A 14,653-nucleotide genomic window follows, 5' to 3' on the forward strand; every position below is an offset into this window, starting at 1 on the left:
ATTTATAAAATTAAAATTTTAAAAATTAAGTCTTGTAAAAGTATCTTCCATTACTATAGAATACAGTCTCCCTCCCAATAACAACAAAAATGCTTGCATTTTGGAATACTTATGGCATAAAAGCCTTTAGAATGCTACATACATTATGTAGCTTCTTGCTGTTAAAAGATATCTTTAAAATTTGATATTTTAAGAGAAAATCCAATTTTGATAAAATTTTAAAATCGTATTTTTATAACTCATGAGTTAGTATCTGGAGATATAAAACATGAGAAATAAAAAACTAAGAAGAAGCTGCAGAGGGACTTAGCAGAATAAATTCTTTTTTTTTTTTTTTTTAAGAGATTTACTTATTTATTTTAGAGAGCAAGAGAGAGAGAGAGAGAGCGAGAGCACGCATACGTCCACACGTCCAGGGAGGGCCAGAAAGAGAGAATCTGAAGCAGATTCCCAGCTAAGCACAGAGTTCAATGCAGGGCTTGATCTAATGAGATCATGACCTAAAGGCCAGTACCAAGAGAGTCAGGCACTTAACTGAGTCACCCAGGCACTCCTAGAATAAATTATTCTCAATTAATTACACTAATTATTAGGGACTTATAGGAAAATCACTTGACTTCTCTGATTATGTTCTCAAACTCTATAGGGTTGTTAAAGGATAGCATTAGAGAATATATGTGAAAACAAATTGAAAAGTATAAAATTCTAAGGAATTATGGGGCATAACTCTTTAAGATCATATAAAGATATACTGAATGATGAGGGGAGTATGAACGTAGGATGGCACAAGAAACTGCTACTAATTGATAGAAACAAAAGGAGATGAAGCAAAACGACTTATATGCAGTCTTTCTCTTCGAGCATAATTATAATCAACTGTACCGCATAGGAATTAGACAATTATAGAACATATTACAATAATTTTTTCATACATACTATATATTGCCTATGATTCACTACCAAAATATGTTTAAACTGGAAAATGATACAATGTTTTTGGAAAACCATTTCTATTAATAAGCTTCTCTTTTGGTCCTTATCTGGAGACCCCTACCAATGAATGAACCAATTATCAGTAATGTCCATGTCAACAGACAAATGGCCGTTAGGGGATGCTGTTTGGGAAAAAGACAGGAATGCAGAACAGAGATTAGAATATAAAAGGTATTTACTAATTTCTTCAGAAAAATCCCAACTGCTGGGGGAATTTCTACACGAAGGAGAGGAAATATGAAATGTCAAGCTAAAATTAGCGGGCCTTTTACCTAAAATTTAACAGTAGCAACATCTGTCTTCTAATGCTGATTACAAAACAGAAAACTGTTATAATAAAAAACAATAGAGCAAATTATCAAAAGTTTTGACTACAAAATTAGGTTGAAGACTTTATACTTATGTATAAAAGCAAACCTGTACCTAGAGCCTCAAACATTTGGATCACTCTCAAACATTTTTTATCTTGATTTTCCTGAGATTTTCACCACTTCTAGGACTTTTACTTGCCTGCACATTTCTTACTTAAAACATATTTATAAATATACACGTGAAATGCTCTAGAAAGAACAAAGGAGTTCAGAGGCTTTTTTATTGTTTTATGTCAGCAACTAGGACATAAATCTGCACAGTAGTGCAGTATCCCAACCTCCAAACACCCACAGGAAATCTTGGGCATATGGTATATCATATTTGTTCTCTTCCCTTTGCAGATCCCCAGTTAGAAACTGCAGTTAATCAGAGCATAATCAGTACTAGCACTTATATTAATGGACACAGCAGAGTCAGATGGAGCCAATGGAATAAAATGAGATCATCTTAGGAACTTCTGCTAAGTAATCTACTACATTATCTTAGACAATGCAATATATAAGGGATATTCTATGCAAGTTAAGGGTAATCAAGCCCACTAGAGGAGATGTGTTTTTAAGCTCTTCAACTGTTGGTAGATGGTAAGAATCATGAACACGGAATAGGAGGGAACTAATAGGAATATTGGTGACACTGGTAACTGACTGATGGTGCTTAGAAGGAGCAGAGGAAAAAGTATCTGATCTAATAGGAAATCGGGTAACCTGAATCTGTTCATGATTTTGTACAAAACACTGAAATGACATTCGCTCCTCTATACCTAATTGGGTGATACTAAGTAAATCTTTTACCTCATAAACGGTTTTCTCATCTGCAAAACTAAACTAGATGTTGGATCTCAATTATTTTATTTTTTTATTTTAAAACTTCCTGGTTATACTATTCTCACGTACTGTAAGACCCCACTATCCAAGTCATTTAAAAAGCTACTGTAAGCAAGCTGTTAAGATCATCAGCTAAAGAGAAATAGAAATATATTTCTGTATGTGTTTCAACTCAGAGTGATGGGAGAGAACATTCACAGAGAAATGCATAATTTTCTTAATTTATGAATTCCAAAGTACCCAAATCTACTCCATTATGTATGGTAATCTGATTACTCAAAGAGTAATGCTTCTTTCTTTGAGGAACAAGACCAAAACTACCTCACAAGTAGCTGAGAAACACTTTAACAATCAATAATAAAAATCATAAATGGTTGACAAAATGTTGTACAGTTCATAAAACTTAATACAATTATATAATTTATATTCCAAAATTTGGGGGATTTTAAAACATTTATTTATAAAAGCTATTGGATATTTCTAAAAATTTAAATATTTAAAATACAATTAAAAGGCCTACCACTTTGTTGACCATCTCCATATCACACAGATTGTCCACTAAAATTCGACATGCTTCTTCTTTACCCCAGTGAGCAGCAGCATGAAGAGGTGTCCAGCCATCATAATCTTTAATATTAACATCATAGCCTGCCTGTATTAAAAGTCTAAAGAAATTATAGTAAGTTAGATAATCATTAAGAAATCTAAAAATGAGAAAATATAACCTCTAGCTTTATACCATGCAAGTTAATAAAACTTTGTGATGCATTTCTTTTCCTAGTTCACATCTTCTCCCTTCCCTTCAATGAATTAACTAGGACAAAAGAAAATAATTCTCAGAAAACTTTACCAAAGAGGATCTTGAACTACTGCCATATTAATGCATTCAGGTTTAATTAATTCCTAATGATTAGTAAGTCTTATGGTTTGGTGTAACACTGACTAATTCTTGTTAGTATGAATTATAGCTGAAATTTTCACAGGAAAGCCATTAATTTTTCATTGTGAACTCAAAAACTCCTGGATCAATTTGTATGTTAAACTGATTTATTGTAGGGAAGTCTTCGGGTGTCCATATAATATATCATCTCAGGCTAAATGTGTTCTAAAAATATACTGGGATCAAACAAGTTTTTTTGTAGTTTTTCTGTTGCCTTGCAATTGAGGAAAGCTTTCACAAACCTTAATGATCTACCATGGCTAATTTTTAGAGGGAAATGACAATCTTTTAGGAACAAAACAAAGCAAAACCAATATTAAGGGGTCGATTCTACTTTTCTGCAGCAGTAAGAAAGCAGGTATTCTAATTATCAACAAGGCTAGAAAGGAGGAATACATTTTAATACAATCAAAGAACTGTATAAATTATGTTTGTATACCCTCCTAACTGTATATTGACATTAACTTTTATTTTGTTTAGAAACTAAGCTCAAAAGAGCAAAGAATGGTTCTATAAATTGCACATAGCACAGCCTCACACACACAGGCGAACAGTAAATTCTTTACAACTCATGAAATCTGGTTGACCTTTACCTTACTTTCCAAGAAGCTGAGCTTGAGAAGGGCTTCTTTTTACCTATAGGAGGGGTGGCAGTGATAGCTAATACACAATCCTTCATTTATTTATGTTACAAGAACAGATCCCCTATTTCCTATGAATATGTAAAGCATCTGTTTCCAATTCTGGATCTAAAAACTATCCTGAGAGCTTGTTAAAAAAAAATATTCCCTAGCTCCACCCCAGTCCTGTGGAATAAAGCAGTACATTCGGAGATAAGCCCTGCCAATTTACGTTTTTAGTAAGTCTCCTGTTACCTGCCTGCAGACCAATATTTAAGAGCCTCCAATCTAAAGAACAGGCTAACAGATAGAAGTCTAGAGATTAAAGTTTAAAAAAAATGTGTCCATTACCATATATTATCAGAAACTTTGTTAACAGAGACAGAATAATATTGTAAGATATTAAAAATAAAACCCCCATTAAAAATATGAACAATAATAATATTAAATATTCTGAGCAGCAAAAATTATGTAAGTACTTGGGAGTCTATGTGGAAAGGAAAGACAGAAAGGTAGATATTTTTTTTTCCATAACCACAGGGCTCTCTCTTTATGCCAGGCCATACAATACTCAAAAAAATAAAACAGTCACTTATTGTATTCAAGGAGATTCTGATGGAAGACAAAAGTCAGGTAAAACAACCCTCAAAGACATGGCGATGCAACGGCAGTACAGAGTTGAAAATCACCAAAATCAATTGAAAGGGGTTGTGTGTGTTTGTGGGGAAAAGGGTGGGGGGAAGGTTACATCTGAAACCAATATCTTCTATTTATTTTTCATTTCATACATATTTTTATTTATTTTCATAATAATATATTTACAAAGTTCAAAAATAAAAAAGAATGGCTATATAGGGAAATCATACTCCCACTGCTGACCTTTAGCCAACCAGTTTTCCTTTCCTTAGATACCTATGTTACTAATTTTTTTTTAAGAGTTTATTTGAGACAGAGAAAGACAGAGAGAGAGAGAGAGAGCGCGCGAGAGCGAGAGCATGTGCATAGAGAGAGAGTGAGAGGGAGAAGCTGATTCTACGCTGAGCAGAGAGTCCGATATGGGGCTCAATTCTAGGACCCTGAGATCACGATCAGGGCCAAAGGCAGATATGCTTAACTGACTAGCCACCCAGGTCCCCAATATCCTACTAATCTTGAATGGATCCTTAGAGAGATTTTATGTATGTATCTGCAAATACAATTTAAAAAATGTTTTTTTCTTGAAGATTTTATCTTTTAAGTAATCTCTACACCCAACATGGGGCTCAAGTCCACAACCCTGAGACCAAGAGCTGCATGCATGCTCCACTGACTTAGCCAGGTAGGTTCTCCTCAAATTTTGAAATACAAACACAAATGATGAATACTTCTGCCCTTGTTTTTGTTTTTGTTTTTTTTACAGTTAATGATTCCTAGTGCTCTATTATCTATATGTAGTGTTTTAACTGCTATAGGAGTATTCCAGTGAAAGGAGGTACCAAAATTTATTCAATATTCTCCTATTCCTATTACAAACAATGTGGTTAGCACATACCTTATTTCCTGTGAGAAATCTGTAAAAAAATATTTCTAGAGGTAGAACTAACTGCTAAGCCAAAGAATAACTGTTACTTTGATAGAATCTGCTCAATTGTCATACTTTCACCAGTAACGTAAGAGTGCCTTTTCCTCAATCTTGCCAACACAGTGTGCCAAACATTTTAATCTCTGCCAATATCACAGATGAAAAATGGTAATTCATTGAAGCTTTATCTGTATTTATTATGAATAAGGTTGAGCATGTTTTTTCATAGGCTTAAGAGCCTTGAATTGAGCAAAGGATCGAAAGGAATTTGCCTCCAAGTTGAAGAGATGGTGAATGAAGGTATCTAGACAGAAACAAAGTAGGCATTAAGACATCATGACAGAACTTCAAGTAGATATGTATAGTTGGAATAATGCACACCGGAGGAGCAATGGTAGCAGCTTAGCTTCAAAGGAAGACTCATGGTCTCATGTACCGATTTGAGGAATTTAAAATATATCCTACTCCTCACTGAAATCTTAATAAAGAATTTTAAGAACCTAGACTACCTAATTACAAAGACCACTTGGAAGTTGTCTAGAAAATGATTTTACAGTGCAATCTAGTACTCAAAAAATATTACCTCTCTTATATGCAATCCTCTAATATTTTTAATTTTTTCTTTTAAAAAAATGCTGTTGTCAAGTCACTGAATTTATCCATGATCTGCTAACAGGATTTGTGACTTTGCTAAGTTTTAGATTAGAAAGAAGCACATAGGAGGACAAGAAAAGGTAATTAAAAGTTAATTGCACTATTCTAGAGATTTCAGTTATTGAAGTGAATAGGGATTGAAAAAAGGAGGAAACTTGGGAATAGCTGACCCATTTGAATTTCACTGTTTTCACTGAGCAGAGGAAATAAGGAGAATAGTTTGATACTAGAAGCTCTAGTGGAACATAACAATATAAAGGATGCAGAAGATTCTGCAGAAGGCTAGTCTTATTTCCTTTCACATACACATAACAAAAGTTATGCACTGAATTATTTTTTCATATGGCTACCAACACCTTTTTATTGCATAAGTAGAAAAAAAATGTATTCTGATATAACAAAGTTATGTTTCAAGGAAATTTGCCAATCCCTATAAAGTCTCAGTTACTAATACCTTGATATTTATTATTATGCTAAAAGCATTCTGAGTCCCAGTGTTATGTAGTAAAAAGAAAACTGCATTTTAGATAAATTACATGTAAATAAATATTCACTAGGAATCAATTTCTCTGAATTTGATGATTATGTTTCTATGTTTATATATAATACTGTTCTTAGTCTCAGTAACCAGAGTTTGCCAATCTGGGAACATCAAAATGTCTTTGTAGTAATTTGCCAGCCTAGAAGGTAATGTATGATGGCTGTCTGACACTAAGTTGACTTAGTGAAAAACTACAACCAAAGAAAAGAATAGTAGAATAATCAAAATTCAAGATTAAAGAAAGGGCTTTAAAAATTAAGCAATAATATTCAAGGTAGTTTTTTCCCCTATAAATAGACATTAAATAACTTTTATAAACTTTCAAAATAACGTCTGCAAATATCTTAAGGGGACAGTAAATAAAGAAAATAAACTAAAGTAGAAAAATGACTGAAAAACAATACTTACTTTAAAACTTCTGTATAGCCTTTAGCGGCTGCAACATGAAGTGCTGTCCCTCCAGATTTTGCATGCCGAACATCATTTATATGGCCGCTATTTAGCCACTGTCTTGCATCTCTAAGCATTATTCGTTCTTCTTCTTTTCGAGCTGCTTCTATATCAACCCCTGATAAAATAAAAATTGCTTTTATTTTTTATTTATAGAAAATCTTTTTTCTATGTTGGGAAATAAAATTATCCAAAACATTTCCAGTTTAAATAAAAATTAAAAGTGAAATTTTATTTTTGAAAAATGAGCTGTTAATAATAAGTTGGTTCAATGAAGAAATGTGGGAATACTGTAGCTATTTTATTAGCCTTCTCTATTGATTAGTTTTTGGCCCACAATATTATTTCGGGTTTCTTTTACCTTTTCTGATAAATCCTTTTGTTTCTAAAATTTGATTATTTCCTTACATACACCATCCTTTAGTTTAAAAGTAAGACAAAACAAAGCATAATTAAGTCTTAAATTTCAATCTAACTGCTTTGACTAGTCTGAACTCTAGCCTACTAGGTGGAAATATTTACTGAACACTTGAAACTTCAACTCAGAAGTGCTGTTTCATCTAAAATTTACCAGGCTTTCAAGAAGATTCTCTACCAAACTCTTTATATACAACATATATAACATAGTACATTCTTCACTAATAATATCAGCATTATAATTTTAGTAAGTTAGATAGATGTTCATTCATTTAAAAGCATTAATTAAGCACTAAGATACATGGAGTTGGTAAGAATGGGAAGAATTCAAGAATGAACAGGATATTCTACTTCTTTCTTACTTTCAAAGAGCTCAAAATCCTGAGAAAAAATTAAAATAGAAAAGATAATCTTGAAATTCCTAAATGGTCTCATGTTGTCTCATGGCTTCAAATGCTGGCTATTTTATAAGCAGCATACACCACAATGCATCTATAGTTTGACTCCAAGAACCTAATGAACTTATTAAAGGTAAAGAAATTGCTTTTTTTCCCTGTATCCCCACTGTCTAGATGAGTGCCTAATATAAAGTAAAAAGGGATCAGTAAATGTATACTAACTATATGATGAATGAATAAACAAATAAAAACAATTACACAAACATATCTTTTCAGCTAAGATCTCTCCTATAATTCACATCCATGTATCCAACTGTCTGGTCAGGATTTTTTTTCTTTCATTCATCCATTTATCCATTTACCCACCCAATCAGTATGTACCGAGTGCCTGCTAGATGTCAGGTACTTCTTATTAAGGTGCAATGGGTATAGAAATGAACTTCTAACATGACAGAAAATGATACATATATGAAGAAAAATAAAACAAGGTAAAGGGACAGAGGGTAATGATAAAAAGCTGTTATTTTATATGGTTTGGTAAAGAACACTCTTTTTGTTAAGCTGACATTACGACAAAAAGTAGAGGGATAGTCATACTCTAATTTGGGAGACATTCTAAGCAGAGGAAGTCCTAATAGGTTCTGAGGTAGGAAGCCTGCCTGGAATGTTCTTCTGTTTAGAAGGCCAGGCTATCTATAGGGTAATGAGAACAATGAGCAGGGTGACACAATCTGACTTAATTTAAGAGGATCACTTAAGCTGAAAAGTTAAGAGAAGAAACTGAGGTATCAAATTGGAGGCTACCGCAATAATTCAAATAAGAGATGATACTAGCTTAACCTAGGATAGTAAAGAAGTTGGATTCTGGATTCTTCAAGGTATAGCAAGAGAATCTGTTGTTCGTTTGGATGTAGGAGAAAAAGAGAAGTCACATATGAAAGGTTTTCAGCCTGAGCAATTGAAAAAGTTAAATTTTCAGTATGAGAAATGTGAAGTTTGAGATACGCTGACAGACATCTGATTGGATATCAAGTAGTCAGTTGGATATCTGAATTTGGAGAACAGAAAAGAGTCAAGACTAGGCAAATGATAAAATTATATGCCATAGGCACCTGAAACTTAATGCTAAAATCTTAACTCAAATTCCTTAGCCAGCTGACTTGCTGGCTTTCTTGTATTTACTATATTAGGTACCACTGCTTACCCAGCAACCTGGAAGACATCCTTAATCCTTCCCTTTACTTTACTCCCAGCCCTCATCCAATTAGTTCACAGACTATGAACCGCTATCTCCAAGACTGTCTTCTTGATGGTAACATAGTCCATCACTGTCTTAGTTCATGTCCTATATCCCACACTGTGACTATACTATTAGCCCTTAAACTCAACCTCAGTACCTTCTGATTCATTTCCTACAGCACTGTCAGACTGGTTTTCCATATCAAAATATAATCATTCACTTTTCTACACAAATTTGTCAATGGCTGTTCACCTCCTATAAGACAAAATTCAAGCTCTTTTGTGTAGACAAAGCCTTTTATATGATTTGGTCTCAATGCACTTTTAATATCTACTCTTTCTGTTCTAGCATCATTCAGTGTTCTTACCATCTAGATCTCTACAAAGGTCAAGTACATCACACTGGTGTGCTGTGGTACAAGCTATTATCTTCTACATGGACTAGAGCCTTCCCTTTTTTTTTTTAATAAATTTTTTATTGGTGTTCAATATACCAACATACAGAATAACACCCAGTGCTCATCCCGTCAAGTGCCCCCCTCAGTGCCCATCACCCATTCACCCCCACCCCCCGCCCTCCTCCCCTTCCCCCACCCCTAGTTCGTTTCCCAGAGTTAGGAGTCTTTATGTTCTGTCTCCCTTTCTGATATTTCCCACACATTTCTTCTCCCTTCCCTTTTATGTTTATAGCAGCAATGTCCACAATAGCCAAACTGTGGAAGGAGCCTCGGTGTCCATCGAAAGATGAATGGATAAAGAAGATGTAGCCTTCCCTTGCCTAAGCAAATCACCATTTATTCAAGGCACAACTAAACTAACTCAAATGAAGTTCAACTTTTAAAAAGTAGACCATAGGGATCCCTGGGTGGCGCAGCGGTTTAGCGCCTGCCTTTGGCCCAGGGCGCGATCCTGGAGACCCGGGATCGAATCCCACGTCAGGCTCCCGGTGCATGGAGCCTGCTTCTCCCTCTGCCTGTGTCTCTGCCTCTCTCTCTCTCTCTCACTGTGTGGCTATCATAAATAAATAAAATAAAATAAAATAAAATAAAAAATAAAAAGTAGACCATAACTGAAAACACTTTTAAAATCCTCAAATTACATTAAGTACAGGTAAAGTCATCTTCAGACTAGAGACTTATATTTCATTATCACATTTGAAAGAAACTTTGAATAAGATTTCCCCAAAAAGGGGGCTATCCTTATCTAAGTACAAAGCAATTACCCTCTTTTGCCTCCAAATCATGCTCATATAAATTATATGTAAAAACAAACAGTTCAAGTTTAAAATTAAAGTATGTGTGAAGGGAAATTTCTTATGCTTAAGAAAACCCAGTTAGGAAGAAAGACTTTTCTTTCATATTTAAAAAAAAATTTAAATACTATTGTTTAATTACAAACCCTGCTTTAGTTCATTAAAATCTAGAAAAAAATCCCATACTGTACTACATATTACCACACTTCTTTTTCTAGTTCCACTGTTTTAACTAGCTGGTGACCTTGAGAAAGCTATCTTTTTTGAATATTAGTATAATGCGTTAAGAACACTGAAGTTGAATCTAGATTGCTGGGTCTCAATCTCTCATCAACCATTCACTAGCTCTCTTATTTTGGGCAAGACATCTCTGGTAATATTCAGTTTATTTGTAAAATATTTATCTGTAAAAAAAAAAAAAAAAAGGGTAATGAAAGCACCTATCCCCTAACGTTGTTGTGAGGATTAAATTAAGATATGTGAAATGCTTAGATCAGGAGTAAGCACCAAGATACTAATTATTACTATCAGCTCTAAATGCCTATGGTTCTACTTCTCTTTTCTTGCTTTACAGTCTAAAAGAAAGAAAAAAAAATTAAGATTTATTTATTTGAGAGAGAGAGAGGAGAGAGAGTATGTGCACAGAAGCAGGGGGAGGGGCAGAGGGACAGGCAGGTTCCCTGATGAGCAGGGAGTCAGATGCCAGGCTTGATCATGACTTGAGCTGAAGGCCAACTCTTATCGGACTGAGCCACCCAGGTGTCCCAGAAAATTCTACAATCCATTTAACTGGTCCTTAGCCCACCTACTACAATTGCAAGGTTTTTAAATAATGAACCGATAGATACCAAAACTAGATTGAGTATAATATAACAAAGTGATTAGATTATTAACATCCAAAGTGATTAGATTATTAACATCCGTCACTACTATTGAAAAACAGTGAATATAAGATTGAAATGTAGCCAATCTCTTCATGAGAAACAATAAAAATAAATCGGAGTTTGGGCACAATTAAGAGATACAAAGACTGACTGACTTGTGTCCCAAGCTAAATAAAGACAATTGCATTAAAATATAAACCAGAAATACTTTTAGCTACTGCTCAATCATTACTACTTTGTTTTGTTTTCTTTAAGTAAACACTACACCTAATGCGGAACTCAAACTCATTACCCTGAAATCTAGAGTCAATATGCTCTACCAACTGAGCCAGCAAGGGAGCCCCAAATCAGGATTAGTTTCAAAGGCAATTTAATTAAGCATAATCAGTTATTTTTTTAAAAAAGATTTTTATTATTTATTCATGAGAGACACACAGAGAGAGGCAGAGACACAGGCAGAGGGAGAACTGGGCTCTCCCATGGGGGAGCCCAATGCAGGACTTGATCCCAGGACACTACGATCACGAACTGAGCCAAAGGCAGGCCTCAACCTCTGAACCGCCCAGGCATCCCAGCATAACCAGTTATTGATCAGATATATTAAATAAGAAATTAGAGCTGAAAGAATTGAAGAATTTAAAAATATTAAGTAAAAATGTTTATATCAGGATAAATAAATCTTGAGAAATCTTATCACTATAAGAGGTACATTTAAGGTGTTCTTTTTAGGATTATTAAAATTTATTAGAAATATCCTTATAATCTGTTTCTCTGGAATAAAGTTATACTATATAAGTTCATGTATTCCCATAATTCAAGTAAAATGAACACCATGAAGTATTTTCTAGGAGACATTATTTTTTTTTTAATTTTTTATTTATTTATGATAGTCACACAGAGAGAGAGAGAGAGAGAGAAAGGCAGAGACACAGGCAGAGGGAGAAGCAGGCTCCATGCACCAGGAGCCCAACGTGGGATTCGATCCCGGGTCTCCAGGATCGCGCCCTGGGCCAAAGGTAGGCGCCAAACCGCTGCACCACCCAGGGATCCCGGAGACATTCTTAATAAAATACAGTATGGTACAGTGGTGAAGAGTGTGGGTTCAAGATATCTGTCATACTATTTGGGATTGAACTACAGTAGTACTTCCTACCTATATGATCTTGGGTAAGTCACTGATCCTCAATCAGCCATCTGTAAAATGGGGGTAATAGTAGTAGTAATCTCTTAGAATTGTTGTGAGAATGAAATGAAATGAGGCACTTAAAGCCCCCTGGCTCAATGCCTGGCATACACTGTCAGCATTTAATAAGAGCTAGCTACTATTATTAGTATTAGCTTTTCACTTTTCAGTTCCAGGGTCATCTCACCTATTTCCCAGAATTCCTCCTCATCTACTATTCTCCTAGATGTACATTTTCCATTGTGACAGTGCCTAAGCTCCAACAAAGCACCAAATACTGTCATCTGGATGTCCTTTGGCTGCCACAAACTCAATATATCCCAAAACAAACTCATGTACTTCCTAAATCTGTTCCTGTTTTATCCCACATTTTCTGAAATTAATCATCACTAATTCTTTTTTTTTTTTTTTTTAAGATCTTATTTGTTTGAGAGAGACAGAGCATGAATGGGGCAAAAGGGAGAGGGGAGACAGAGAGGGACAAGCAGACACCCTGCAGATTCTGATGAGGGGCTTGATCCCAGGACCTTGAAATCAGGACTTGAGTCAAGTCAGAGGTTTAATCGATTGAGCCACCAAGGTGCCCCAGCCATCATTAATTCTTAAACCGGAAACTTCAGGAGGCAAATAGCCTCAATTCTTCCTTTACCTCCACATTCAATTATTCACCAAAGTGTTTTAATTCTACCTTAATATTTCCTCAAGACAGCCTGTTCTTTTCTATATTAAATGTAATTGTTTTATCCTTTCAGCTGGACTAATTTAAGAGCCTTCTTCAAGGAAGATATGCCACCATGTATTTTCCATTCTAAATCATCCTCCGAACTGCCATCAACTATACTTCTAAAAACCAAATCTGATCAGGTTCATTTCTTGCTTAGAGATCTTTGCTGCATCTAATGCCTATAATGCCTATAATCCATTTGGATTCAGCAAATGTTTTCAGGTCTCGCCCTCCTACTCCTACTAATTCCATCCTGACTTTGTATCTCCATTCCTCTTCTAATGAGTTCTCCACATATGCAATGTCTCCAATTCCTTTTCTTTGCACACACTGATACCCTGCCTGACAGGCCTTTTTTGTCCACCACCTCCTTTCTCTGCTAGGCAAACTCATTTTCTAATGTCATCACTGTGAAACCCATACTGACTATTGGAAGCAGTCAGTCAAAAGGCTTTTCTGTTCTTTGCAACCTCCTGTCCCTATCTGTATTTTAGCACATAACACACTGCATTGTGAAGCTCTGTTTATATATCTGCCACTTCTGATATACTGTGAAATCCTTAAGAATAAAGATTCTCCTTCCTTCCTTTTTCTTTCCCTCCCTCCCTCCCTTCCTCTCTGTCTTTTTAATAATACCCAGCACTCAGATCATTTGCTGGCACACTAATCAATACTGAATGAATCATTACAATTAAAATCAGTCTTGCAAAAGCTTCCTTTATATACAAGGAAACCAAAGGAAAGAAATTTTCAGTACACCTCTATGACTTTCCTAGTTTATAATTATTGCTAATATTAGATAGTATAAAAAATTAGTGTTTTTTAACAGGAAATGGTCAGCTATCTATCCAGGCATTCATCAGAGCAAGATATGGACAGATAAGGTAGTCTACTTCCTAGGTTGTGATGCTTTATATCTATCCTTCAGCTTCCTCAAGTCTTGAATATCTCATCACTCCAAAATGCCTGCCTAGAACATGCCTGTTAAAAGCTATTCTGTGTACTTATTCAAGCACCAGTTGTCAACTACTTTTCTAATATGCTCTGTTTCTCCTGGGCCTCAGGAACCTTCAACTACCTATTACAATTCCTCAACTCTGGGGGATCCCTGGGTGGCTCAGCAGTTTAGCACCCACCTTTGGCCCAGGGTGTGATCCTGGAGACCCAGGATTGAGTCCCATGTCGGGCTCCCTGCATGGAGCCTGCTTCTCCCTCTGCCTGTGTCTTTGCCTCTCTCTCTCTATGTCTCTCATGAATAAAGAAATAAAATCTTTAAAAAAAAAAATTCCTCAACTCTACTTAGGCACTTAGCTATTAGCTTCGGCGTCTTAAGTTTTTTGTTTTGTTTTTCTTGAGAGAGAGAGAAAGAAAGAGAGAGAGAGAGAGAGAGAGAAAGAACATGCATGTGAGGTGGGGAGGGGCAGAGGGAGAAGGAGAGAGAGACTCTTAAGCAGGCTCCAAGCCCAGTGTGGAGCCTGATGTGGGGCCTGATCTCATAACCCTGAGATCACGACCAGAGCCAAAATTGAATCAGATGCTTAACTAATAACTCAGCCACCAGGCACCCCTTAAGATTTTTTTTTTTAAAAAAACACTCAGTA

The 14,653-nt window shown here is 35.3% G+C and overlaps 1 protein-coding gene across 6 annotated transcripts in view; it reads right to left on the reverse strand.

Annotated features, from left to right (window-relative positions):
• Nucleotides 1–14,653, reverse strand: part of PPP1R12A (protein phosphatase 1 regulatory subunit 12A) — a 139,179-nt gene that overhangs the window by 57,518 nt on the left and 67,008 nt on the right. For all 6 annotated transcript variants that reach the window (XM_035698799.2, XM_035698801.2, XM_035698800.2 and 3 more), the window contains exons 4-5: nt 6,914–7,073; nt 2,710–2,854 (exon numbers count right to left, since the gene is read on the reverse strand). In XM_035698799.2, coding sequence (XP_035554692.1) covers nt 2,710–2,854; nt 6,914–7,073 — 305 coding nt within the window. The remainder of the gene's footprint in view (nt 1–2,709; nt 2,855–6,913; nt 7,074–14,653) is intronic.

This window comes from Canis lupus, chromosome 15 (assembly GCF_003254725.2).
Source record: "Canis lupus dingo isolate Sandy chromosome 15, ASM325472v2, whole genome shotgun sequence".
Lineage (NCBI taxonomy): Eukaryota > Metazoa > Chordata > Mammalia > Carnivora > Canidae > Canis > Canis lupus.